General features: G+C 39.2%; 1 protein-coding gene across 1 annotated transcript; it reads right to left on the bottom strand.

Annotated features, from left to right (window-relative positions):
• Positions 1–309: 309 nt before the first annotated feature.
• On the bottom strand, positions 310–26,355 carry DGLUCY (D-glutamate cyclase; the record flags this gene model as incomplete). Its single annotated transcript, XM_084270450.1, is given in 14 exon segments — positions 310–743; positions 5,233–5,384; positions 6,538–6,657; positions 10,540–10,688; positions 12,421–12,520; positions 12,935–13,195; positions 15,226–15,423; positions 17,685–17,807; positions 19,332–19,482; positions 21,146–21,344; positions 22,042–22,229; positions 22,231–22,301; positions 25,299–25,410; positions 26,311–26,355. Coding segments are annotated over 14 exon segments (2,013 nt in total). The 3' UTR covers positions 310–599.
• Positions 26,356–27,544: the final 1,189 nt, after the last annotated feature.

Genomic DNA, 27,544 nt, shown 5'->3' with positions numbered 1-27,544 from the left:
AAACTCTCCACTTACCTCACCATACTTCCACAAAGCCCCCAACTCCATAAGACAGCGGTGTTAGAGGGCCTACAGGTGTGCAGGGGGCTGTACTTTCCAGCTTTCACTGTTGTAACACTCCCTGGGTTAGGGTTGGTTTTGTTTGAACCTCCCCTCTCCACTGCAGCTTCCCCCCCCCCCCCAAGGTACTTTTAAACCCAAGCTGCTCTAGGAGTTACTTTGTGTTGCAGAGATGAGGTTAGTAAAACAGGCACAGCAATACAATAATATCTCATTTTAATCTTTGCTTTGTAAATAATAAGTGGAAAATAAATTATTATTTTATTTGTAAAAGCCAGATCACCTCTTGGTGTATATATATAGAGAGAGAGTATTATTTTATATCCACTATCTGTTACAGAAACTAGCTGGACAATATCGTGGTGAGAGCCCCCTCTCGCTTCCCAGAGATGTTGGAAGGGTGACGATGGAAGGTTGTGTGTGGCCAAGGCACCAGAGATGAGAAGTCCTCTTTAGCTGATCTTTTCTGCTCTGAGAGAGCCTGGGGAATAAGGGAATGGCACAGGAGCAGCTCTGGATGCAGAAACCATCAGGGGCAGTCAGTGCCCCACTTGGTGCAGCAGCTTTTCAATCATAAGCGAATGGGTGTCATGGAAGGGCAGCCCGTCCACTTCCATTTCTAGGCTGGCAGTTTTTCCACTGCGGACCCCAAGCTGCACAAGTGCTTTCAGAAGCTTTTCTTCCTGAAAAAACCCAAACAAATAGAATATTATTAAAATCCTGGATCAGACAAGAGAATTCATCGTTGTTTTTATTTTAAACGTGCTGAGGGGAGGCTCAGCCCACACCCTCTGCATTAATTTTGGGTAGAGATTTGCTAACACCATTTTAAAATGTCCTAAAAAATATGTGTAGTCTCTGGAAGTTAGAGACTGACAAAAGGCTTAGAGATTTGACTGTTTAATTGCTGAGTGGCATTATTGTTCTCCACACTCCCTCAAACAAGCTAATTCAGAAGCATGAATCTTTTCTGCCTGCTTTCAAGTTCCTACATTGCACAAAGCAGGATCAGAGGAACCTCCTCTCAAAGTATCTCAAAACACTACCTGTGGTTTCCCCAGTGTAGCAGTGGGCTGGAGATGCATTTTTAAGGAAAAAGAACAGAAGGAAAGAGGATATGTCAGGAACAAAGATAACACGGAGTACATGAATGGGGTTTTGTGATTACCTGCCGGCATCTTGTGTCACCTCTATGTGCCTTTTGCTCTCTACCCTCATTTCCTAATGATTTTATGAGTAGTTGCTTGGAAAAGGGATGGGGGTGGGGTGGGTGGCAAGAGGGAAGAAAGCTCCAAAGTTGTACTTCCTTGGGATTCTCTGAAATAACATATACTTTCCTTTGTTTAGAACTCCAACTCGATTTCATGTTTATAAGTTACTTTCTTGCTTAAATGTAAAGTAAGCAGATAGCAAAGTCTGTTCCAGGCTGAGCTGTTGAAGTGTACACAGAGAGAACAAAATCCTTGGTTGTGAGCTATATGGGCCAGTTAGTACTGAGAGACCAAAACATGGGGTAAAATTCAGCTCTGAAAAGCCCCGTTTTATGAATGGTGAGATTAGAAGACCTGGTTTCAAATGAGCATATGTCTAGTGTAAACATCTTTACTTTTCATTTGACATGAAGTGTACACAGTAAAACTCTTTCTACTGTCTTAGTATTTACTATAAAAAGAATTTATTTCTCTCATTCTGTCAATAAAAAACCTAAGAAACATAAGCCTAGTCACGTCTCAGCTTCTCCCTGCCCCAACGCCCTGGTAATTTCCATCAGACCTTGAAATAGTCATGCACCTGCCTTTGTTTCCCTGCCTTTGCTAGGGATGCCTTGGCTGGGCCTTGGCCTCCTGTTCTGTTTCCATCTGTGTGAGATCCTGCTTTGACGGAAATTGCTGCTGAAACAGCCCTACCGGTGTCCTCGACAAGCAGCTCTCTAGGCTGAAGTGCTGCTTGTTTGATAGCTAGAGGTTACTGTGCAGGAGTAAGTCCTTTATCTCCTGGATACAAACAGTGTAACTGTCTAATATTCTCTTACTAAATGTTAGGTTTTTTTTTCTAGGAAGACTTCTAAACCATAAAGAATGCAATAGATTTGGGTCCGAATTTATAGCGAATTTAGGTTGTGTTCTACATAGTATTGTGTGTGGCCAAAATCTAAACATTTCTGAAGGAATTAATGCCTCCATTGGAAGCTCAGGTAGCAGAGCATTCAGTGTAATTTGTGACTTGCTTTCTGGCTGTACTTTATAGTAAGGCATCCTAGTTCTTAGCTGCAATAAAGTTCAACAGGGCACTGGTCTTTTAATACAGAAAAACATTATACGTGGTTACATGGTGTCAACTGTGACATCATGTAGGGATACAGCTATTCAAGGAAATTATCTGGATACCTTGGTAGCATAAAAAAGTGCTACTTTATCATTTATTAAATTATAAATATACATCAGCAGAGTTAACCACCTGATCTTTCTGCAAGAGAAAGATTTTCTTAGCACTGTGTATCTATGTGCAAAGTGGCAAATTAGATCTCTGCTGTCACAGAATTGACACCTGGATTGGATAAGCAATATGTCATTTCTTATTCACATTTCTTTCCTACATATTTATATGCTAGTGCTCCCTGATCTACTTATATGGGGGGAGGGGGAAGGCTTGCTTGACTTAACATTATTTAACTATGCTGCTAAATTAGATGCAGTTGTTTCCAGTTGTAAACGAACATACACAATTCTAATAACCTTCGTTAGTTGTGAAGTGCTGCAATTTGCTCAGTCCTCTGTTCAGTAAATAATTATGCTGGGAGTGGGGTAACAACAAATAATCAAATTAAGAGGAAAAGAACCTGCTAATTTGCACTTTGTTCAAGGGAAAAAACTCCCTTGTGAATCTAAAAGTAAAAGAATAGTAACCCAAATATCCCATCTTTATATATTGCTCATTTATAAAGTAATTCATATTCTTCCAGCTCACCATTTCAAAATAAATACTATACAGTTAATTTCTTACCACTAATGAGTGCTCAGTAAAAGAATAACTGCCTGACACATTAACCTGGCTGTGAGGTGCAAGGAAACGCAGAGCTGACTGTAGGATGCTCAGCATTAGCTGTCTGCACAGGTGGGAATGAATGTGTTTCCCTACTGCTATTTCAGAATAAAATAACCCCCATCATCTGAAAAATATTGCCTTAGCCAACCTAATCACGATTCAGCTGCACAGCAGCGAGGCAAGTGCAGGTTGGTCAGATCCAGGTGTTCCTTGCACAGTGAGTTCTGACCAGGGACCAAGCGCTTTGCAGCAGCTCTTACGGCAACGTGTGCAGGGGCGTGCAGCCGTCTCAGCGTTCTGCTCAGTGGGAACAGAGAGCTCCGCACCTCTGGGTTTGTTACAGCCCTGGGATGTGAAGCTGCAGAGAAAGAAGCTTTGTGTTTCAGGGGAACTCTTCCTTTAGGAATTATCATCTGTAGTTCCCACTGAAGGAATGCCAGTTTTGGAAGAAAAATCAAACAGGTTACAAGAAAGCTGTTTGGTGCTTAGGCAGTCCTTCAGCTGCCTTCCTTCCGATTGCAAATGCCAGTGCTGAGGGGTGTGTGTGGTGGGGCTCTGTATCTTACTGGGGTAATTACTATAGCATTAAAAGAAACTGGATTGGGGAGAAAGTAGCCATATAAATGTAGATGGCCTGAGGGATTTATTTCATACTAATGGAGGATGTGAACACTAATGTGTTCAATCTTCTACATTGTTTACTGTGGCATGATATATAATTAAAGATATCATATTCTCAGCAGACACTTTTGTCATTTTCTCTCCTCCCCAAAACTGTTTCCATTAATTTTATCTCACTAGATTTTAGTATTGCATTTTCAATAGCCCATTATTGGGTCATTATCAATATTCCCAGACGTATAGCTTAGTAAAGCAAACCCATGGACTGCCTGTATACAATATCACATTTAATTACAGTATCTTATTACCAGGAGTTTCAGTCATAGTAGGTTTTAGGATATGTTAATTTAAATGGCAAGAAAAAAGTAGATGTAACTGGAAAAGAAAACATGGAAAAGTGAAAAAATTATTAATGTGGTTTTGGAAAAGATTGCACTGGAAGGTGCTATATGCTTTGTTAAGTCTGAGGATAAGCAGCTACACGGCTTCGCTACATGTTGGCATCAGTTTCAGGTTTATGACCTTTAGATGAAAAGCTAAAGCAGCAAGGATGATAAGAAAGACCTATTCTAAAATACTTAAGAAGTGCTTTGTTGGAATTCCATGCAGAATGTACCACCATCTCAGGAGAAGTACCCCACTGTTATGGGCAGTATCTATGGTAGATGGATATAATGTTTTGCTTAGCGTTCTTGGAGGTCACAAACTTACCAGTTTTGCCCAAGTCTCTATAGAGCTACTCTGCCAATAAAATGGATCTGAAGCTCCTAAGTAATGGTGGAACAAACCTTACTTGATCATTGAGTATATTTTTAAACACTGCCGAGTTTAAAATAGAGCCTCATGCTTTGCAGGATGAGCACAGATCACAGTCATTTCTCACCCCTCTCAGCTATTTTATGTTTCTCAGTCTGAAACCTCTGCTTTCCTAGAATATCACACTGCTCAGAGCTGCATTAGACCAAACAGATTTTAAAATATACATCTGCAAGTTTTACTCCAACTTTAATTTAGAAACACTGAAAACTCCTTATGGAAAGGTTCTAACATAACAAGAAATGCTGGAAAGATCATAAGTAAGGTACAAAGATCAGAAGTGTGGAGTGGCTTCTGTATTAGGACTGTGACTTGATTTTGGGAGACATCATCTAAAGGAGGATATAACAGATTTATCAGGGCCTGAACAATGGGAAGGGGGTGAATTGTAAGTTACTATCACACTCAATGCAAGGATTTCTTGCAGTGGCCATAAAACTGTAGCCCTGTCTTGTGCTTGAAGTCACAGCACAAGAATGCATTGATTTCTGAGAGATTTTCTGTTCAATCTGTCTTGAATCCTTTGTAGAATATTCTCAGTACAGTGTGGCTGCTTGTTCACCAGGGATTCCCAGAAGTCCCCAGGAGACCATGTGGAAGCCAGCTGTTGAATTGGACTGGGCAGCATTTAGCAGCTGGTAGGTGATTCTATCTACATGTCACATGCAAGTCACAACTCCCAGAAACTACCTTGGTAACTGATGGAAGTGCTGATGCCCAGGCTGTCTTCTTTGATAACTGTGGAAACCCAACAGCTTTCCTCAGATAGCGGTCATGTATTTCACAGGTGCTGAGAATATACAGAGCACAGGCAATGGCATAGCCTCCCCAGTTAGAGACCCCTGCAAAAGAATTTAATCATGAAACCAAACTGTAAAACAAATTTTAAAAGCTTACTGCAAAGACACTTAAACCTGCCTAATTCCTGATTCTATGATTCTAAGTCGTTAGGCAGGTACAGCTGAGTCATGCAGTGCTGGTGAACTGGAATGTGGATACGAACTGAGTATCAACATGAGTTCAGAACATTTGCTTCAGAAAAGCCTAACTTAATAAAATGTTTTCACCAGTTTTTCAGATTGAATTTCTGTCCATCTAGCTTAGATTGTCGTTTGTCTTTCCAACAAAGCAAAACCTCAGATGGGCACGGCCTGCAAGACAATTCCACTTGGCTTAATGTGAACTCCAAGAACTATGAGGAGCTGTGTCACGGCCCGGTGTCTGCTGTTACCCACACAGAGGTAGGAGGCTTTGATAAAGTGTCCTGAACCAGGCAAATTTCACTGGTGTCTGATTTTATAAGGGAATGCTGCACCGCTGCAGAGGATCCCTTTTTGTTCACAAACAACGATGGATTAAAGAGTTCAGGTATTTTATAAGATATGAAGCCATGGTGAAACTAATTGTCCTTGGTGTAAGTGTAATGTACACAAAACATTCTGATGCAGTTAAAGTCCATAAATATTTGACCATTGTTATGAAAGCAGTCCACACAGTCTTGTTTGATGGCTTCTTTGGCAAGACTGTACTCGCGCTCATTAGGTTTGAAATTTGCTGTGAGAAGTTCTCTCTGCTGCCTGATACCTTTCTCAGGGATGCAGAATAGCAAAGTTTCCCAAAAGTGTGCAAGCTGTTTTAAAAAATGTACTTTTCCACACTTAACATGTCTACATGTGCACCTCACTTCCCTTTGTAGGGCCTGGGTGTCACAGTTGCTTTCAAAGTAAAAATCATCACAATTACCAGAAGAGCCACCATAGATACTATATAAATATATCCAGAAGATGTAGTTGTAATTATCATCACATTCTCATTTGCCCAAAAAAATTTAGTATCAAGAGTGCTAGATACCTAGGTTAGACACTTCAGCCTAAGTTCAGTTCATAAGTTGTCCTTCCTGAACATCTCTCTCACTGCAGATTGTCACTCTCTTCTTCTTGTCAGTTGTAATCTCAAACATCAGCAACTCTCCCACACCCCAAAAAAATCTCTTACCAGCTACAATAGTAAAATCAGCTTCAACATCACAAGCTATCACATCTCCATTTCTGATGTGCTTCTTCACAGCATCTTTTACTTTGCCCATTCCTAATTCATTTCCTCCATCTCCAACACCTTTATTAAAAGAGAAGAGCAAATGAGTATGAACCAAAACGAATATGGAACACAGCCAGTGTCTTCCCCAGAGTCTCTGTCAAGGTTCGTAGTGCCATACGAGACAATTTATCCTTTTTCATCAAAACCACCTAAAAACAGAACACCAGAAGAAATCACTGACAGCATCACCAGTGCCATGCTAACTTCTCAGTGTACATACATGGTATATGCTGTACTGGTGCACATAAAAGAAATCAAAACTACCGAGGGCTCACGAGCTGCAGACAGAACTAAGATAGTAAACTTTGCCTCTGGAAGGCCTTCAGCGAGTATCCTGTGATGCATTGTCACAAGTACATTAGCACAAGCAGAGAAAGAAGATAGAAAATGAGTCCCAAATGACCTAAGAAGTTAGCCTATGATTCTATAGTGAAGCAAGTGTAGAAAACTTTGGCTTGTTACAAGTTTTAATTAAAAAACCAGATTAACAGTAGCAATTACTGCAGAAAGGTGAGCACACATAAGGACTTTGGCAGAAGTAGGGCTTACTGCACTGGCAAACTCACAGATCACTGTCATTGTGCCACAGTGTACAAAGAGCCTGACCCTGTGCACTATTACTGTTTTCAGTTTCTCTAGTAATTTATGAAAAAAAATAGCTAGTCTTTTATTTTTGTTTTAGTGTTCTTATATTCAAGGTGTGGGGCCTTTTTGTTGGTCAAGTAGAAACTCTATGTATTTGTCTTGGTGCCTTCAGTAAAATCAGTGGGCCTGGAGTTGTTTCAGGAAAATTCTGTTTGGGACATAAAATTGTTCCACATTCAGAGATCTGGAGATGGGGATGACATATAAACTAGCAGCTCACATGAAAGCTGGATGGTACCTGTAGTCTCCTGCCAATGTATAAAAGGAAAAAAAAAAAAACCCACCAAAAAATTCCACCTATTTAAATGGAAATTAGCATTTCTCTTTCACCTGTTAAGCTAAATGGCATGTTCTCAAGTTTGAAGATTTTATAGAAAAATCCTAGTGAAACAGAACAGTGAAGAGCTCCAATTCCTCACTGCAGCGCATCGGATTTGAATTTGAAATGAGACTGTGCTCTAATGCATAGCATGTGTTACAGGAGAAAATTACAGTATTTATAATTTACACTTCAAGCCCTGAAAACTGATAAATTTAACACTGTTAGTAACTGCATAAATAACTCCCATAGGTTGGTAGAAAATTCCATCTTTAAGTGAAACTGAAGTTTTTTCTCAGCAGCGATATTTTTATTTAACTCCTGGAGCCTGTATAGTCAAGGGGAGTGTAATCACCACATAACTTATATAAAAGGATTTGCCATGATAGAGCTAATCTTGTTTTCTTATCTGCTTTAATAATCTGTTCATATTTTCCCAGTGTTGGGATTTAATGGCACTTTCTAAAATCTGTTTGTTGGTTGCACTTTTCAAATAGGTAATGACATAATCATGGTGCATATAAATATGGAAAATACTGCTGCTTTTTGGTTTGATTTTTCTTATATTCAAACCCCAAAAATTTGCTTTTAATATTTAAAAAAAAACCCACACCCACCAAACCTTCACTTCACGTCATCCCAAGGCAGATACCTCAAATATAGATGCCTGAAAATAGAGAAGATGAATCCTCTTCCCCTTAAGGCCTGAGGCTTTCCAGGCAGGGGAAAACAGGTTTTCACTGACTACACTGGCTTCTGAAGTCATTCATGGGAAGTGCAGGAGACGCCGGTGGGCTGAGCTAAGCACCGGGTCTCTGGCAGGGAAACAAGCGTGGCCGCAGGTTTTCAGGCAGCGCTTTGGGCAGCTCTTCAGGAGCTCCTATATAAATAGCATAAAGCTATGTCAGTCGTGTGACAGCTGAAAAATAACCTGTGGTTTTGGTAACATCTCTTAATCCTTTATTTCAGTCTTCTGTGGAAAATGGCTCCTTCCAACCCCAGTCTTTCATGTCTTCTGGCTTTGCATATTCTTTAAGGTCACTGCTTAACCCGTGACCTTTTTATGGTATCAGTACCCATACAGTTGTGGGCACTGCTCATGGTCTGTCTGTGGTCAGGCTCCTAGATCAGATTTTTTTAAACATGGATATTGTTTGACAGCAATTAATTGGTACATAACAAATGTTCTGCTATGTCCCCTCTCCACCTATTAACACGGTACTTCTTGCCACTGATAAAGACTTCTGGAAGGCTGAAAACTCAACCTTTTTATTATCCTTTTCTAGTCTGTAAAGTTATCAGAGAACCCCATTCACATGGGTCCTGTACAACATTTGTGTTTTCTTTGGAACTGGACATATGCCTCCGAATTCCTACTGACCACGGGGAAAGTCATAGATAATCTGACCTGAGAAAATTATCAGAATCAGTAGAGATATATTGTCATCAGTAGTGAGAGAAAATGTGCCAAGGCCACAGCCCAGATTTCTGCCTTTAAGCTGAGCTTTGCAGAAATACATTGAAAAAGACAACAGCTATCCCAAGAAATTCTAATCAAATTTTTACAAGACAGCAAAACAAATGTTAACAAGGTAACAGACAATATAAGAAAAAATTACATTGTTCAACTAATTCTCCAGTGTAGAATATATCCTTATGAGAACCTATTTTATCCTTATTCAGTCAGTCTTCAGCCTCTCTGCTGAGATTGCCAATAGAGTGCCACCTAGAGTGCTTCTTTTTGAATGCTGGAAATTACTCTTCAGAACAGGACAAAAATTTTAATTACATCTAGGTAAAATATAATACAAGTTTTAAGATAATACAAAATATACCAGTGAACTCTTCTGCTGCACAGCTTTTAAATCATCCCAATACAGTGAAACCAGATTATGTATTATCTCTGCAGAAGCTCTCTAAATTCTGTGGAAATGTTTGAAAAAACAGTACTGAGAAGTCCAAGTTCCAGTGCTACTTGTAATAGTTAGGAGAGAGCCCTGAGTACTACAAGAAAAAGAAAAGCCAGATCAGCAGACATGTTCTGATGTGACTGACATCAGCCTGCCTCAGAAACTCTTTTCTAACTTTGTGACACTTACTTCTAATTTTGTTTCTTAATGTTTATATTGATTATCTATCTCCTAAGTCCATCTTGGGCCACTCACTGTATCCTGAAGCATCTGATGTTGTACAACTCATTACCCACCTGTGAATCCTTGATCTATGGCACGTTCTTTCAAAACCTGCTACAAGTCAGTTCTCAGGAAAAAAGGGCTATTGACAAAAGAGCACTGTGTTGACAACAGCACTTTTATTAGATGTATTAGTCAATGCTAATGTGATTTTGGCAAGAAGGACAAGGTCCTCTGTTAAAAGTTCATTACTCTATATGTATGTTTTGTTAGAGAAGACACTATAATAATAGATACACAATCCCTGCTCAAGAGAATGTACTGCTGAAAGGTAATAGACACTAAGAATCTGTCCAGACTGTTTTTTTAACACAGGTGTAACAGGCATACAAATAACCATAATATTTTAATATATAATGTTTCTATTCAGTAGACCTTTGCTCTCTATGCTGCCTTTCACACGTAACATACAGACTAAAGTCAGCATCAAAAACTACACTCAGAGAAGCACCTGTGTGTGTACACTGATGTACAAATAATACACAGATCTGGGATTGCTTTATTTGTCCTCAAATAACTTTGAAATCAACTCTTTTTTTCTTTTGTTTTGGCTGTGAGAACTCTTCAATAGACACCTCTATTTTTTTCTCCAGCAATGGTCTCTAAATTTCCCCACACCAAGCAGCTGTAGCCCACAAGCAGTTACTCAGTCAGCACCTGCCTTCTGGTCCCCTTCACTTCCAGTAACAGTTCCTATTCTGTGCTTCTCTTGCCTCTGAGAACACAACACAAACTCAGGCATACCTGTTGTTGTGACTCCTGGAATGGTTTGTGCAGCCAAGAACAGTTCATCTATGGGATCCACGAGATGTTTAATGTTAATTTTCCTGGCATTGTAATAATTGCCATCAGCAGCCATCCCAGCACGCTCTATTGCTATCAGGTGATCAAATCTGTTTAGAGAGGAGTTAAAAGCCAGAGGAGAGAAGCCAGAGCTGTGATTCTCATGTAACAATCCCTTTCATCAGCTACTGCTTTTGTTGTGCCTGGTTCTACTTGTCGATCGGTTGAGATTCAAGGTAAAGCTCCAATACTGTTGTTATTTCTCAGTGCAGATCCCTACAGTTATTTGCAAACTCTAGTCTAGTTTATTGCTTTAGTGCAATCCCCCTGAAACCACATTTGCCACTGAGTAATGGAGAAGTTCCTGAAAGCCTCCTAGCCAGAAGTCCTTCAGGTCAGCCATCTGGCCTTGCTCTGTTTCGTGTTGAAATGCATAATATCTTGTGAGATGTTTGTGTCTATAAGAATTTTCAAAGAAAATTAAAAAGTGGCAAATTAATGATCATCTAAATCCTTGTTAGTATAAATAGAGTTCCTTCTTAAAGTGCATTGCTTGGCAAATGTTCCTGTGTTTCTAGTTACTCAGGTTTTTTGTTTGGCTCATTAGATTTGGAGGACTTTCCTTTAAGTCTATGGCTATTTTGCTAGCTATGAAAGTAGACAGATGTACTGCAGATGGCCTACTTTTTAAGCAGAATTTGAGTACTTGGTTCTGAAGCTGTGTGTTAGAATTAAGTTATTTTGCTTTTGTTTCTCCAATTTTACTGCCAAGAGGTTACTCACTCTGCTGAATTAATGTTTTTGTGGGTGGGTATCCCCCACAGTGACTCCAGAGACCTTAAGCAGGTTAGTTGTGTGCTTTAAAGAAACACTTCTTTTAGCTTTTTGGGACTGTGGGATCAATTGAAATAGAGGCTGGCTGAAATTATATTATGCATAGCTATAAACCACATTTTTAAAGAAATCCAGAAAAAATGAAGACAGTGTCATACATACTATTACAGTATACAATTATAGCATAGCTAACCCATGGAAAGAAATGGGAATTAAGTTGATTAAACAAATACTGGGTGAAAGATCTTTTTATTAAAGACAACAAACTGAAGGCAACTACATTATGCTTTACAAGTAGAGACCAATAAAAAAGAGCAATGTATGCTTACTTAAAGGATATGTGAGTTGCCAGCTGAGTAATGAAATGTGTGCACAGCTACTTAGCAAATTCCCCAGTGCATTAACCCTAATCACACACTGTATAAATCTGAATTTTTGCCCAATGTTTGCCACACAATGCCTATGCAAACAGTTCAGATTGGTATTGAGAAGTGCATGCACACATCTATAATTCTGGCTTTGGCTGCCTAAAGACAATAGGATGGTCTTGTTCACACTGTTACAAACACAGATCACATTCCCCCAGCTGTCAGACTCAAGCCAATGCTCTAGAAAGAGAACATACTCCACAACTTTTAAGTGTTTCACCCACTCCAACATAATACTTCCCCTTTTTGATTTTCTCACTGATTTAAAAACTGGTACAATAATGTAGTGTGTGTGTGTTTGTGTTTATAGAATAACAGCTGGAAAGATTTTAGAAACGTTTCAAGGGAAAAGGGCTATTGATGTATGAAGTATCATTGCTTTGTTTGCACTTCAGAAATGCAGAATAATGTGGAATTCTGTACTCTATGTATGCTCTAGTACCTGTGTTCAGCTTCAGAGTCTGTTCTGTGAATTCCAAGTCTTGAGGATTTACTTTGAACCACTACACCTTCTTAGCTCATGGTCAATGTTTTTATACTGTAGAGATGTGACCCATTATCAGAAACCAAATACACATACCTGGGTCTTTGAGGATTCCCATTCTCACACAAAAACATTAAAGCTGAATTAGCACTTTCCTTCTGATAACTCAATAGAGGGATTGGTCTCTTCAGGATTCCTACAGGACAGCAAAATACAATTTATTTTTTTTTAATGTGTGCTTGAGTGAGTTTTACAAAAATACTAAAGGCAAGCAGAACAGTTACAATAGTAAGGACCTGGTATCTTCACACAGTTTCTGATAAGCTCCCTGCATCCTCACTCTAAAGTAAATTGATGTTAGTGGGACCTTGAGACAGAAAACAAGTCTACAAGAGGAAGAACAGACATCCAGAATTCATCACAAACAGGTAACCCGGAATCACTCCCCAGCTATGTGAGCACTAACGTGGTGACAGCCAGGTTAACACAGCGGCCTTGCTCTGGGTCATTCTCTGGAGGAAAGAATTAAGATGCCTTGTACTGAGTGACAGTGAGATTCACTGCAGCACACCTTGGCTCAGACTGAACACTGAGAAAACGTGTGTCTTACCTAGTTGAACAGCTTCTTCGATAATCTTTTTATTCAGATTCATGGCTCGCTGATCTGTTACTATGGCAACCTCTTTCTCCAAGGCCTGCAATATGGCGGCAATAGCGAGGGCTCCTGGGGGGCCGTCGTTCTCCTCCGGCGGCTCGTAAGTGAAGTGTGTAGGAAACCCGGTTGTGATCAGCACGGAGCGAGCATGGGAGAGAGACAGGCAGGCCTTCAGCAGCTCGTCCTGGCGGTGCAGGTGAATTATACCCCGGTCTCCTATAAAAGTGTTTGTAAAGAGAGGAGTACACTTCGATACATTGCTCTGCTTTGGAAGGCTCTGCATGGGTGAGCCTCTGTATTTTAATGACATAAAATGAGTTTAAAGCAAAAAAAAAAAGTAAGAAGAACCTCTGGTCAAGGCAGGAATTGGGGTAATTTCCTCAGGAAACCTAGGAAGGTGTAGGATATGAGTAATGAAGATAATGGGCTGTGCTTCCAGGTTAAGAATTTCACTTAAATTATTATATCCAGCATTTCTAGGTATTAATGTAAACACCTTTATATTTTTCTGAGAGCTTATTACATAGCATTTCCTTTCCTTTGGCCCTCTGCATTCCTCTGATCTGTGGTGTCATGCTGGATCATATGTAGGTACTGAAGCTAGGTTGCAACTCGAGCATCTTAGAATCTTTCAGAAGTTTTGATGCAGACTGCAGATGAGTAAGCTGGTCCTTTGTCTCTATTTAACTCTATCCCCTTAGGGAAAACTAATTCCCAAATAAATTCTACTTAATGAAATGATTAACCATAGAAGTGAGGTTACCAGGGGAGTTTATGAACTCAATTAATACAGTGGTAACCAGGTGACTGCTAAAAGATCTTGTAACACTTCCCGTAGTAGAGAACTGTTATGTGACCTTGAGAAATGGGTGAAGATCAACGGGTGTCTCTTCTCATGGGTCAGTCTCTAAAGAGGCAATTTTGTGTTATCTGTGCACGTCTTTCATTGTTCAAAATGCTTCCTCTCCCCCCTCCCTTCTGTGGCACTCATAAACACAACTCACAGTGCAGTCCTTTCAATTTGCTAACACGACTCCTGACAACCACAAATACCAGCATGACATGCTGATATTCACAGGTTGATAGTGAGAGGTAAGTCCTCACTATTGTTTTCTAGCCTGCTCATATCTTCACCTTTCTCACCTCCCCTCATCTCCCACTGCACTTCCCTCTTTCTGTCCTCAATTTCCCCTTTGTCATTTCTCCCTCTGTTCTTCCTACATAACACACAGACAAGATATAGATAGTGGACACAGAAAAAGCTCTGAGCAAAACTTAGGTAACAGAAGCAGGGAATACTAGTCTCTGAGAAGCGGGGTATGTTAACTGAGATGAAGTACTGTACTCTCACTTAGCAATAAAACAAGCTAACTCTGAAGTTAGGTCCTGTATTTCTGCAGAGCATGGCATTGTGCCAAGCTGAACTCCAGAGAGAGGGAAAAGGAGAGGCCTTGTGAGTAAAAATAAACAGACCCAAACATATGCACACAGCCCAAACCTGGAGCTTGGGAGAGCTGGGAGTAAGTTGTTTTCCACTACTGCCTACAGAGGATTTCAGAAAATTTATGGGAAACAGATCAGACTTTGCAGCAGACAGGGGTACGACTGCAGCATGTATTTTAGGAAGGGTTGTGCTATTCAGTTTGTCTTTATTTCCATCGCCTCTTCCTTGTGCACACGTGCAGCCAGCCCTACCTCTCACCTTTCTGTGGTGATCAGGTCATGTCGGTCCATTGCACACCACCTCATCCAGCAGATCTTGGTTTAATCCTGCCCACCAGAGAGGGGTGTTTGAAAAGCACACACAGCTACTAGAATTTTCTGGTAGGAGCACAGTACCACAAATATATGTAAAGAAACATGCTATTTACTCAACAGTGAATACCCATGTAGCTGTAACCAGCACGCTGAGCTGCCCTGTACTTTACAAATCAATTTCAGTTTTATTCAGTAACAGTTCTTATTCCCTGGGGACTCTCCAGTTTGCTGTAAACATTGATGCTTCTGTGTACTTTCAGAGTATACAGTCCTCAAGATCAGATATTCCATTACCCATAAGCTTAATTGGTTTTGGCCAGATCTCTGATATTCAAAGTACAGTAACAGAAAATGTAAGACCTAGTTATATTAACTCACTGTATTCCTAAAAGGATTTTTAAAATCTTAAAATTGCCATTAGATTCTTATGGTTTTCTTGAACTTCATAACAAATCCACTAAAGGAATAGGTGGGTGGGTGTTTTTTACCTGGATCTATTCCAATTAGGGTCTCTAGAGTCTTTATCTTTTGGGCTGCTTCTGCTGACACAATAGTATAATGCAGAGGATCTTGAGAGATGCAGTGGACTTGTGTGATTTCTCTTGAGGATCTGACTGCGACATTGTCGTTCTTTAGGTCGGTAATGAACATGCAGCCAGGAGAATGAGTAAAAGCTAATGGAGCTCCTAAAATGGGAGAAAAATCATCTTCAATTAAGCACATTGATATTGCAATATATTGAAATATCAGAATGATAAAACCATGAAAAGCTATTTCATTTAACAACACGGTCCCTGCCTGGTGACACATACATCAGAAGAACAGGTGATATTTTAAGTTACACCACAGCAACTAATATGCTTTGACAAAGAAATATGTGAAAACATTCTCAGTTTTAAAATGCTCACACAGATAGTTGAGGTCAGGTTTTTAGACAATATAATCTTTGGTATAAACTTGAGGCAACTGAGGAACTGAACACTGGTACCTCCCAAGGAAGTCTGTCAGGAATTGTCTGAAAATTGGGTTTGACACACATGAAGAAACTAGTGTGTCAACATAAGAACAAGTTAATGCTTAAGCTGGCACAGTGTGGCAGGTTTCTGTAAGAAGAAATTAATTTTCTAGGTTCTAGACTGCTGTAGAAGCTACAGTGTCTCACTTGTACCTTTGCATGTCCTTGCAATAGTGACATGACAAACCTATGTCAGCTAGTGCCTGCTGGCTCAGAGTGGTCCTTTATGGGATTAAGAAAATAGGGAATAGCATCTCTGCAGTGTCTTGCTGACCTACCTTGGAGGCCTATAACCTGGCAGGGAATTAAAAATCACAGGAGGTGACCAGTAAGCCTTAGCAAAGGGAATCTGAGTAGCATCTGCAACCTTGGTATAAATAACCTTATTTAGTCCTGACAGAATAGTAGCTCCCTAAAATGAAAATATTTGCTGTCCTTATACTAATTCCAGAGGTCTTGATCTAGATTATACTTGATTTGGCAAAATCAGTAAGTTGTTGGATAATCAGAACTGGTGCAAGCAAAGTCTTACTTTGTTAGGATGGTGAAGAAGGAGGAGATACTACTTTAACTAGTACATATGTGCTCAGTCTGTACTAGATCAGTTGGGAGTCAATGGCTTGGGAGTCTATGGCTTATTAATTTCAAAGCTGCTGGGGAACATGGTTGTTGAGGTTTAATATATCTCACCAAATGATGGGAGTAGACTATTTTTTGTGAGAAGCTAGGCAGAATTTTAACTACCTAGATGAGAAAGGAGCACAGAAAGACACAAACTACCAAAAAAATACCTGGAATGCATTAATGACAACTGGTTCTAATACAGAAAATGGAGAAATAACCAAAAGTAAAAGGCAGACTAATCAGCTGCTATGGGCAAAAGTTTGTAGAGGGGTTGGAAGACTTTTTCTCTCCTTTCCCTGCAACAAGCATGCATAGGCAAAACTGCTGGAGAACACTGAAAAATCCTGCTCTTTTCTGTTTATATTTGGGACTGGAGAAATGGGGTTGTATGTAGGAAAAAGAAATCTCTGCTCCTAGTGCCAAACATTGAGAGCAGTTTAGATAAAGGTCTGGAAGGAACCACAAGGATGTAGCAGATCCTGCAGGGAGAGAAGGACGAAGCAGATGACCACCCAAGGTTCTTCCAGTTCTACTGCCTATGATTTTCAGGCTTCTCTTTCAGTAAAAGCTAAAATAGGAGGTTTCATTCCACACGAGTGATTTAGAGCAGTGAATAACACTGTCACTATGATTCAGTTGCATTTTCTTGTCCTTTGTGCTCATGCCTGTTATAAATGACGGGATGAAGTGCAGGACAGCTCTGTGCTGAGGACAAAGCTTCATTTATGTAAAGTGTGTCACACTTACTTAGTTTTGGAACAAAACCTGAAAGCTCAAAATTCTTTTCCAGGTCAAGCAATTTGCTAGCTCTTGGCAACACTCTGGAAAAGATTTCTGGGTTGTTTTGGTTGTTTTTTCTTCCCCTCCTTGTATTTTGTTTTATGGCAATGTAATAGAAATAACATTTTTGAAAGAAGACACTTAAACATAATTCTGTTAGGCTTCTAGTTTTTTATAATACTTAAAAATCATGATTTGATAATTCCAGACCTTTAGATTTCTGCCTAAAATACTCAAACAAAAGTGATAGAATTTTAGTAAGAGCTTCCCTGAAGGCAGACCTGTATTTTGCAATGGAAAATGATCCTGCCAAAGGTCTTTTTGTTGTTTGGTTGGGGTGCTTTTTAGCTTCCCCTAAAATGGAGTCTGTTCTTCAGCCAATTCATTCAATCCATACCAAAATAAAAAAAAGCAACCAAAAAACAACCAGCAAACAGAAAACCCCACAATACCATAAAAAGCAAAAACAGGGAGACAAAAAAGAGAATCAAGGGTCGTTTCAAAAGCATCTCCAAACATTGTACATACTGCAGCTGATAACTGCTTCTACTCCTGTTACTCCACAGGCCCAAAACACTGGAATATCACCAGGGTGAAGGCAAACTGGTTCTCCATAATCTGGTTTGGAAAGGTCTTGTATTCCCAGCAAACCTGGAATTGATCAAAAATGAAATGATGAGAGATTCCAATGAAGCACTGTTACTGAAAAGCTGGGGGGCAGACCCCAAACATCATTCAGTGACACTAAGCTAGAACTGCAACAGTGGCAAATCCCACTGAGATGGCATATTTAGTTTGCCTCTGAGTGCAGATCCCCCAAAACTGAGCTCACTTGTTTTCCCTTTTCACATTTGATGACATCAGTAAAAATGTATTCACTTTATTTCTGCAACGAAACACAAGCTAGATGTCTATGCTGAGCTTCCAACAGATTATAAATCTTCTCTATCAACAGAAGGATTATATTCATAACACTGGCAAGCAAGACAAAATTACTGCAATGCAAAATGGGTTCTTTCTAGAACATGTTTTCTACTGCTTAACTTCCTACGTTCTTTAGCTTGAGAAATGAGCAACTGCTCTTTTCCCTCTCTGGGTTAGATAACTACTCACCCATCTTTCACTAAATTGTCTTTTGCTTCATTCTAACAACTGCTTGTAACATTCTGGGTCATTCTAAGCCCTTGCTCTCTCTCTCTCCTTGATTTGAGATTTTTCAGATGCTTTAACGTACCACTGTCTTTTCCTGAATTAATTTATGTAGTCTGTATATATTATAATTTACTCTTTTCTGTTAAAAATAAATAGCTAGTGGAGACTCACCATTGCCCATCATCCTGTTACTTTGAGTAATGACTTATTACTAGTTCTTCAGACTTATGCACTCAGACCAAATACATTACTGGAGTGTATTGTTAACGAGTGACATTTCCCTCCATCCTCTGCAACATGATCCTTCTGTGTGTGCAGTCCATAAGTCTACTGATTGACAAATTTCTGTCAGCAGAGGGGATTTTGTTTAATTGTGACCTATCTTCACCTTACAAGTGTTTGGTTTTGTTTTTTCCCAAACAGCCTCCTGTTTAAAACTGGTTTTTCTTCAGTTTTCCCTTGCAAAGAATAGACTTACACTTGTTTGAGCTGGATGTAAAAAAACACAACCAAACATATTCTTGTCATATTTCTATTTATTCTGTCTTGAGTGTTGTGCTCAATGTGTCCAATTGCAGTACATTTAAAAATAATGCGGGATTTATTTTATATTCCTCTGCTAAAACGTAAAATGAATCCACACATACTTCTCCCCATGCTGTCAATCATTGCCTGTCACTCGAATCTGACAGCTAGAAAGTATTCACATATAAATGAAACTGCATACATTTTAGAAAATGTTATTGCACTTTTTTTATGAACACCACCCCTGCTGTGTAACTTACCGACACCAGACAGCTATCTTCTACCTTTTATCCACGACATCTCTCTGTTCAGCTCAGTCAAAACCTACCTTCATTCTTTTTTCTTTTTCTTTTTTCACAAGTCAGGTTTGTGACCATTGGAAAGGACTAAAACATAATCCATTTACTGGTGCAGGTATTTTGGTCCTACCACTTCCCATGGTTCTCCCTTTTATTTTTATACTAAGTGCATGCAGAGTGAAACATGAAAAGCACTGACCAGGGTCACCCATGTGAATTGGTGCTCCGTGGGCTTCTTTCAATTCAGATGTTGCTTGCACAGCTGCTTCCAACTTGCTTTCAGGAATAGGTCTCATCGTGACGACTAAGTTGCAGTGAAAAGTAGAAACAGGGTAGCAGGGCACAGCTGTCTGGCAGTTGAAAAGAGTCCAAGGTGTTAGCAGCAATACTGAATAACACTTCTAAAGTATTAGAAGGCTTAAGCCTGAAACTTTGTGCTCTCCTGAAGTTTAGAAAGGCCACGTATTAACAATAATTTTTAATATTTTTAAAAATACTTCTTAGTATCCCATACTTTTTTCTTTTTCATAAGATCCAGCAGAGCAGGAGTGAAACATTCCACCCTTGAAAATTTTAGTGATCTATATGAAGATGTTCAACGCCCTGCACTTCTTGCTTCGGTACATGCTGCATACAGTGTGGTGAGCTCAGTATGTTCTGAATATTGTCAGTAAACAGTCAGCTCCCTATACAGAAAGGGAAAAAGCTAATAAAAAAAACCTACTGCATAGTGACAAATCCCCTTGGTTTGCATCTCTCCTCTGTATTTGAGCTCAGGGGAGAGCTGCAGGGCTCTGTAACGCACCAGGGTCAGGGACTCCTGCTGCTGGCAGTACCCACCGCCGCAGAAGCAGCACGTCTGTTCCACACGTACGAAATCCTTTGTCCCTCTAGAAAGGCTCTATGGAATTCATCATCCTCACTGACTGGGATGCTGAAGCACTTTTTCTATTCAGAGAGCAAGCAGTTCAGCTTTGTAGAAGAAAATGCCTGATCTCTAAGTTGCATTTGAACATAAAGAAGATATGTAGATAGCTAGAGCTGTATAGGAAAAGTTCATTAACAGTCTTCACTATAAAGATTGTTATACCTGTCACTGAAGAAACACACTGTGCAGTTCTTCGCAGTACTGATGTGCTATAAACTATGCAGTTTTCCTAATTCTGAAGAGTTTTAAGCAGTTTTGTTGTATTTTTTTAAAGCTTGATATGAAGACTCACATATGAGATACATTTGCACCTTCATTTTGACCAGGGGTACAGCAAAACAATTGTGAAATGATAACAATAAAAAGAACAGTAACTTTTGTCTAGGAGAACTACATACAAACTATATGACAAAGGCATACAGTTGTATACTTAAGTATTCCTAATATTAAAGGCCTTCCTACTGGAGCCAGAATTATTCAGTGACTTCAGTTGACATTAAAACCTGCAATATAAACTTTCCGAGCACAGTTATAATTTTCAGTGCTATGATAGATACTTCACGTTTTTTTGGGAACATCTTCTGTCCCACAGATCTGGGCTCATGGCAAATAGATAGTTTAGAGGCTTTGCTGTCACAGGGGGAAAACCCCACAGTGAGCAGCAGGAAACTGCTACTGTCACGGCTCGTAAAAGGAATGTTCCTACTGGAAGCTTGAGCTGGTATGGAGAGCAGGACATGTATAAAGGCATGATCAGAGCATTGTGTGGCTCACTGGTTGGAACACGGAAGGCAAACCAGAACAGAATCCAAATGACATGGCTGCCATGGCAAACAAAGGAAAACTTTGTCTCCATAAGTGAATAAAAAGGCAGATCAGCCCTACAGGCAGTTGAGAAAAGCACTGAACTGAGGCTGAGCATACCTTACCCTCTATTCTTATGTGCTCAGTGCCAGCACATGCCTACAGTTACTACGCAGGTATGCTCTGATTTTGAGGAACAGGTATATACACTTAAAGTGAGTATGGACAAACCATTGAAGGCAAGGTTACAACAAAAACTGTGTATGTGTGCATGTACTTACCTTATACATGCTTACATTACGGTTTTGCTCAACATTTCTTATGGGAATGCCAGCAGTTTGGACTGCTTTTTCAAAAGAGAAGCTGCAGCCTAAATAAAAAGTCACCATGTCCTCAAGTTGTTCAGAAAACTCCTTCAGACTTGTCAGTGATCCAGTACAAGCTCCATGCTCATACTTTCTGTACTGGAGGCAGTCAGTCCTAGTGAAATAGGAAGTTAGCACAGCTTTATCATATTTTTTAAAAACTATGTGCATTATTTGAATTTCCAGTAATTTGGTGTAAAATCACAAGATAGAGGCTACTTTCTCCATTTCTTTCGAAGCAACAATGAAACAAACACATGTAAAAACCCTAGAACACCTTATTCTGCACAAAACTGAGCCAGTGAACAGAACACTTACAGTTCGATATATTTTAGGTTTTCTAGGTAAATATCCCTTACACGTATCATGTCTCAGGGCTTCTGAAATTAGGGAGCTGTTGTAAGTCTTGGTTTTAGCATCTACTACAGGAGTGCATCTTTTAGATTTTGGAGCCCCTCCAAGTATCATATGGTCACTGTGCCTGTGCTACTACTCAATCAAAGGTAAAGCCCTGCTATTTAATTCTGCTGGTTCAGACTGCAAAATATTTAGAAATTCAACCATTTCACTTTTGCATTAGAGAAATACCTGTTAAAACTTACAAGTACCATAACACGTTTCTCAAGAACAAGACAATCAGGTTGTTATGTGTAGTTTTGTTATGTGTAGTTTTCATTCAAAGGTAAAACTCCAAGAGAGGAAACGTGTTCAAAACATACGAGAGCATGAGCAGGCTGGTCCCTGAAACCCTTCCAGCCCCTTCCAGCATTCCCTGCACAACCCACTGAGAATCAGAGCGGTTCCGTAGTTACCTGATATCTGAATCTGAACTCAGAGAAGGACATTTCCAATCCCCTGGTTTACTTCTGTACAGCAGTGGCAGGGGTCCCTCATTTGCATGGCAAAACTTCTCAAAGTCATCAGCCAAGGACTTGTGCAAAATCACAATATTGGCCTGTTTATAGCCTGAAATTGTGGAAGGGAGGAACGACTGGTTATTAATTCAGCCTTATGTTTGTGGAGCAGTAACTTCTCTCTATAGATTTCTTTTCAATGGTCTGCAAAAAGTTACCTGAAGGAAATTTTTTATCCCAAACTCTATAATTAAATTAAGCAACTTTCTGAAATGTTTATAAAATCAGTTAATGTACTTTGTATGTGAAGTTGCTCACAGCAAAATAGTTGGCAGACATGGGCAGTACTAGAATGTGAAGGCACAATAATGATTTTCAGAAACACTTCAAAGAATTTATATATATATAGACATAATTTATTACCTAACCTGGGAAATTATTATTGTGCAGGAAAATGCTTTACTTTGCAAATGTTAGTACAGAGCCAAAGAAAGACTACTGTATACCACAGTTTCACCATTTTCATCATTTAATACCAAGCTTTAAGTCCTAGCCAGTCCGACAGTAAATTCCTGGTATCCTGACGTTATGTAGTCTATTCTTTACAGTTTGGTGGCTATGGAATTTTACTGTGGGCTGCAATTTAACAGACATAATGACAGTTCAGGAATAAACTCTTGCCTGTCATGCTGAATCTCAGTCATTTCTACTATTTCTAATTAAAAAAACCCAACAAAGCCAAACTGAAATGAACAGAACTGCAACACTTTCCTCACTTGGAATGAGCTTTGATTTAAAAGGTTGTTGGCTAGACCCATGTGTTTAACATTTTTGCAATACATATCAATGAAACCTCATGTTCATTTATCTAGCAAAAACTTATTTTCTAAACAGCAATTTAGAAACTTTCCCCTTCTCATATCAGCTTGTGTTATGCATCCATCCTAAAACCATTCTCATTTTCCTGTATATAAATACCAGCTGTTCAAATACAGAGAAGAAATTTGGAACACAACTAGTCTGTGGTGAACAGAACTGCCAATTATCAGTCCCTAACTCTTGTATTGATGTTGCCTTGAAAAATTATTACCCTGTCTATTATCAGGCAAGCAATTAAGAGGCTGAGTAGAAGGTCTCACTTTCTTAAATACTGTGGTAGTCTGTTACCCAAAAGGCAATCATTGAGTTGAAATCAATGATCTGCCTTAAAAGGCTGTGGAAAATCAGTCAAATCTCCCTCTTGACCAAAGCCAACAAAGAAACCAAAAGGATAAAATTCTGTTCCTGATGGGAAAATGCAAAGCAAAAGCTGAGTTAAGCCTGTCTTTGCATACTGAATGTGCCCACAAACTGCTCTCTTGGGAATACTCAGCACAGAAATTCATTTTATTACTGGCAAAAGTTACTAAATACAGAAGGAGTTTCTTGCTAAATACAGAAATACATTTTTGTTAAACATGCTAAATTTACCACTGGATAAAATACTATGTTCAGTTATGCCTCAACTTCATTCCCTGCTGTCCATGTGAAATCCACAGGCTCTTTCTACTTCTCTGATGATATTTATGAATTCTTAAACTTATGGTTTTAGGCAGTGTATTCAACTCAGCAGCACTGAATTTAAAGTACTAGTCACAGCTGACAGTCTGAATCTGTAGGTAACTTTCAGGTATCCTATAAAATCAAGAAGCTTCATTATAACAGTTTTATTGCTCCTCCTGATGACTACCATTCCTTTCTTTATAGGTGAAAAGATACTTTCCCCTTCCCATATCAGCTTGCATTATGCATCCATCATTATGGGTACACTCACAAGCAAGCTGGACATGCTGATCTCCCCGTGCATCAGTTCAATACACTCATGTCCCAGTTCAGAGAAGTATAGAGGTTTTGATTTCTTTGGTGAACAACGAGGGCAGTAAGAATTATTTTAGTAGTTTATCACCCAACAAATGTAAGACAAGGACAAGGGGGAATGGCTTTAAACTGAATGAGGGTAGGTTTAGATTAGATGTAAAGAAGAAATTTTTTTATGATGCGAGTGGTGAGGTGCTGGCACAGGTTGCCCAGAGAAGCTGTGGAGGGTGTCCCTGCCCATGGCAGGGGGGTTGGAATTGGATGATCTTTGAGGTCCCTTCCAGCCCACACCAGTCTGTGATTCTGTGAAATTCCAGTTACCTTTTTTTTCCCCTTAATTTTTGCATAATTGAGCTGTATTGTGTGTTCATGGCTAGAAGTCTGAATTTGTTTTGTACATGAACAATATTTTTTCCAAATGTTAAACTAACACACAACTACTTTAGCAATGTATGCACTTATGCACATTAGGCTGGTACAAACTGCAGATTATTAGCATTATAACACTCATTCCATTAGAATTTTTCAACTTTTGTACTGGCAGAAAAGAAAGTCATAATTTCAAGACTTGCTGTGCTTCTGTAAAATGGCCTTTAACATGCTTATGGTACAGTAATGCCACTGAACAGCTTTGTTGATCAGCTACTTGTCCTGGTATTTTTAGTTAAGTTATATTTTAAAATGAATGAGAACAATGACACAGGCTTCTTTGCTTCTGTACTGGTCCAGCTATGAGAGGCAAGACAGAAATCAGTATTCAGTTATCTGAGTATAGAACTATTTGTCCCTCCCCCTTGTAATTACCAGTCTTGCTGAGTCAGTAATTTCCAACTTCTGCAACAAATGAAGCAGAAAACCACTTCTGTAACTGTGTTTCTAGTTCTTCCCCAAAGTGTGTCCCATGTGCTAAGTAAAGCAAAGGCTCTGTGAAGAACACAGCACGTCATCCTACAAACGCGGTGACAACATACGCAACAAAAGCCAGGTTTGCTTAAAGGCTGCTCAAGTAACTTCTCTATGACATGCCTGGGAGCTGAGGGATGAACTACAAACTTTAAGAACAAAGTCCATGCACTTTACACAGGTAAGATGATATGTTTTCCCTGATCTAGTTTTATGATTTAAGAACTGGGTGTTTACAATGTGATTTTCAAACCTTCCAAGTGACTTAAGAACATAAGTCAACTTCAGATTTTTCTCTGTTTTACTTCAGTGCTTTTGATATTCCTACATTCCTTCACAAAAAAAAACCCCAAAACCAAACCCAACCCTCTCACCACCACCCCCAGAAAAAAGGCACATTGCTATGAATCTAACCAGGAGCCACGTTTGCCCTTAGAGCTGTTAGGTTTCCTTACCTTCCGCCATTCCAGAAGTGTTACTAATACTGAGTCTGTTGCATCGAATTATTCTTCTTAGCACATGGGGAAGAAGAGATTTCAAGCCTCCTGTCAAAATCATCTCTTCATTCTTAACAGAAAGATGATTATAAATTTAAACAGAAAGCACACACACATATATATATATATTTGCCATTTGAAATTCTGATTTGCTGGAGAACTTAGCTTAAGTTTCTTCCTTGTGCTTCACCAAATTGTTATCACTGGGAATTTCTAAGTTGTAACCCAAGAGGCAGATCAAAGTCAAAAGGTTATTTCACTGTCATTTTATGACTAAATGCACATTAAACCTTTCAGTAAATTGGCCAGAGACACGCACCCTAGCATTCGGGATGAAATGCAAAGTTTTGCTGGCCTGTAATGTAGGAAACAGACTTCTTTCTTCCCTGATAAATATTCATTTCCTAGAGTATTCACTTTTCCAAAAATCACTGTAACTTTAACACTGCAAAAGCACAAATGGATTAATCTACCAAGCTGCAATCTGTAATATTACTTCTCTATTCAAAATGCTTTTAGACAATTAGCAATGCAACTCTGCGGTAACGAGAACTGTGTTCAGAAAATGTCACTTTGAAACATTCCACACGCATTATACTTTTCAAATATGAATTATGTAGAAGCGAATACTCCTGTGGCTATTCTTCCACTGGGAAAGCAGATATACAGATGTTTAAGTCACTTGTCATACATCCTGGAGTAGGAACAGAGATAAGTGCCCTAATTACAATCAAGCTCTTACTCTACAATCATTTGGAGATTTAAGATACCTTTTTTCTGCAATCTAGTCAAAGTTCACACAGAGTTTTTCCCTCAACCTCAACTATGAAGAAGGGTTTATTACACCACTATCAGGAAAAAGTAAAAGCTAGCTCAGAGTAAGTTAACAATTTGGCTGCTTATATTTTTAACCTTGGCTGCTTTTAAGTAAAGAAACTAAACTGTCTTCCAAGTAAATCAAATTACCCACCTCCAAGTTTTTCTTTAATTCAGAAGAAGCCATTCTTGATGTCATTCATGTGAATAATAAATGCAATAGAAGCTGTGCTGCTTCTTTTAAAAGATGCCAGTAAATTAATGTGCAATGAGATGTTACAACCTTCTAGCAAAAGTTAACTTTTCTGTTAAAGGTTCTGAGTTTTTGTAATGTAACTAAGATAGTACAAAGTTGTGCTCTCACAGTGGAGTAGAATACAAGTGAAACACTTTAAGTGAAAACATAAACCTCTGAGCAGCTCATTCCTTAATTAACTTGAAGGAAGATCAATGATATGTTTTGACTGAAATTACACTCTCATGAAAGGCTGTGTGTCCAAACTGTTTCCCAAAGCAACCTTTAAGAGGTTAAGTTGGGTGCACTGAAATTTAAAGTAGGTTTTGTATCTATTCTTAATTCTGAAATCTTTATATAACATTATCAGCCAAAAGAAATCAGTCTGGATATTTTTTTCCTGAACTCTACCTTACTACTTTCTAACCCTTTTCATCTCTTCTGCTTTTACATTATCACTTTGTATGCTGCACAAAAATAGTCTTCATTACAAAATCATGAACGATTCCAAACACACACTTTAAAGACAACAAGAAATTGGATTTAGAAATGCAGATGAGCTCTAATCCAGACCTAGAGGGGTCAGTTTGGGAGAAATTATTCTTACTGCAAAAAGAATTTCTAATCCCAGTCTGGAATGATTAATTCAAGAGGTTTCAAATTATATATAGTGATCCTAATAAAAAACCCAGGTGTGTTCATTAGATTCTTGCAAATTGTTTGCCTTTACTTCTGACCGTCTTTGAAACCACCTAAATAATCTATAGGATTGATGGCCTTAAGACCTAATAGCTCACCTGGATCTGAAAGACAGTCTGAATTTCAGGAAACTAGTTTGGGGAGAAAGCTGTCATCAGCTAGGTCTTGTATCAAAAATGCCCATGTCTGATGCTGGACAAGCCTGATCCTCCCACCAGAAAGCATGAGCTCAGTAGCAGAAATGAAGCAGCTACAAGATTTTATTTAGGGCCCTAAATGCGTCAGGTTCGTATGGGCTGCGGGTATCGGTACGGCCGTGATGGTGGCTGCAGGTACCTTAGAGAAACTCTTGGGCTCATAGTCCCATTTGTGACTCTAGCTGCAAAGCAACAAACATTGGTGGTGACTGTTTAGGACGTGAATAATTTAAACATTAACTTTGTATAAAAGCAGA

The sequence above is a fragment of the Gallinula chloropus genome (genome assembly GCF_964237585.1).
Source record: "Gallinula chloropus genome assembly, chromosome: 14".
NCBI classification, from domain to species: Eukaryota; Metazoa; Chordata; class Aves; order Gruiformes; family Rallidae; genus Gallinula; species Gallinula chloropus.
This window is presented reverse-complemented; position numbering and strand designations above follow the sequence as displayed.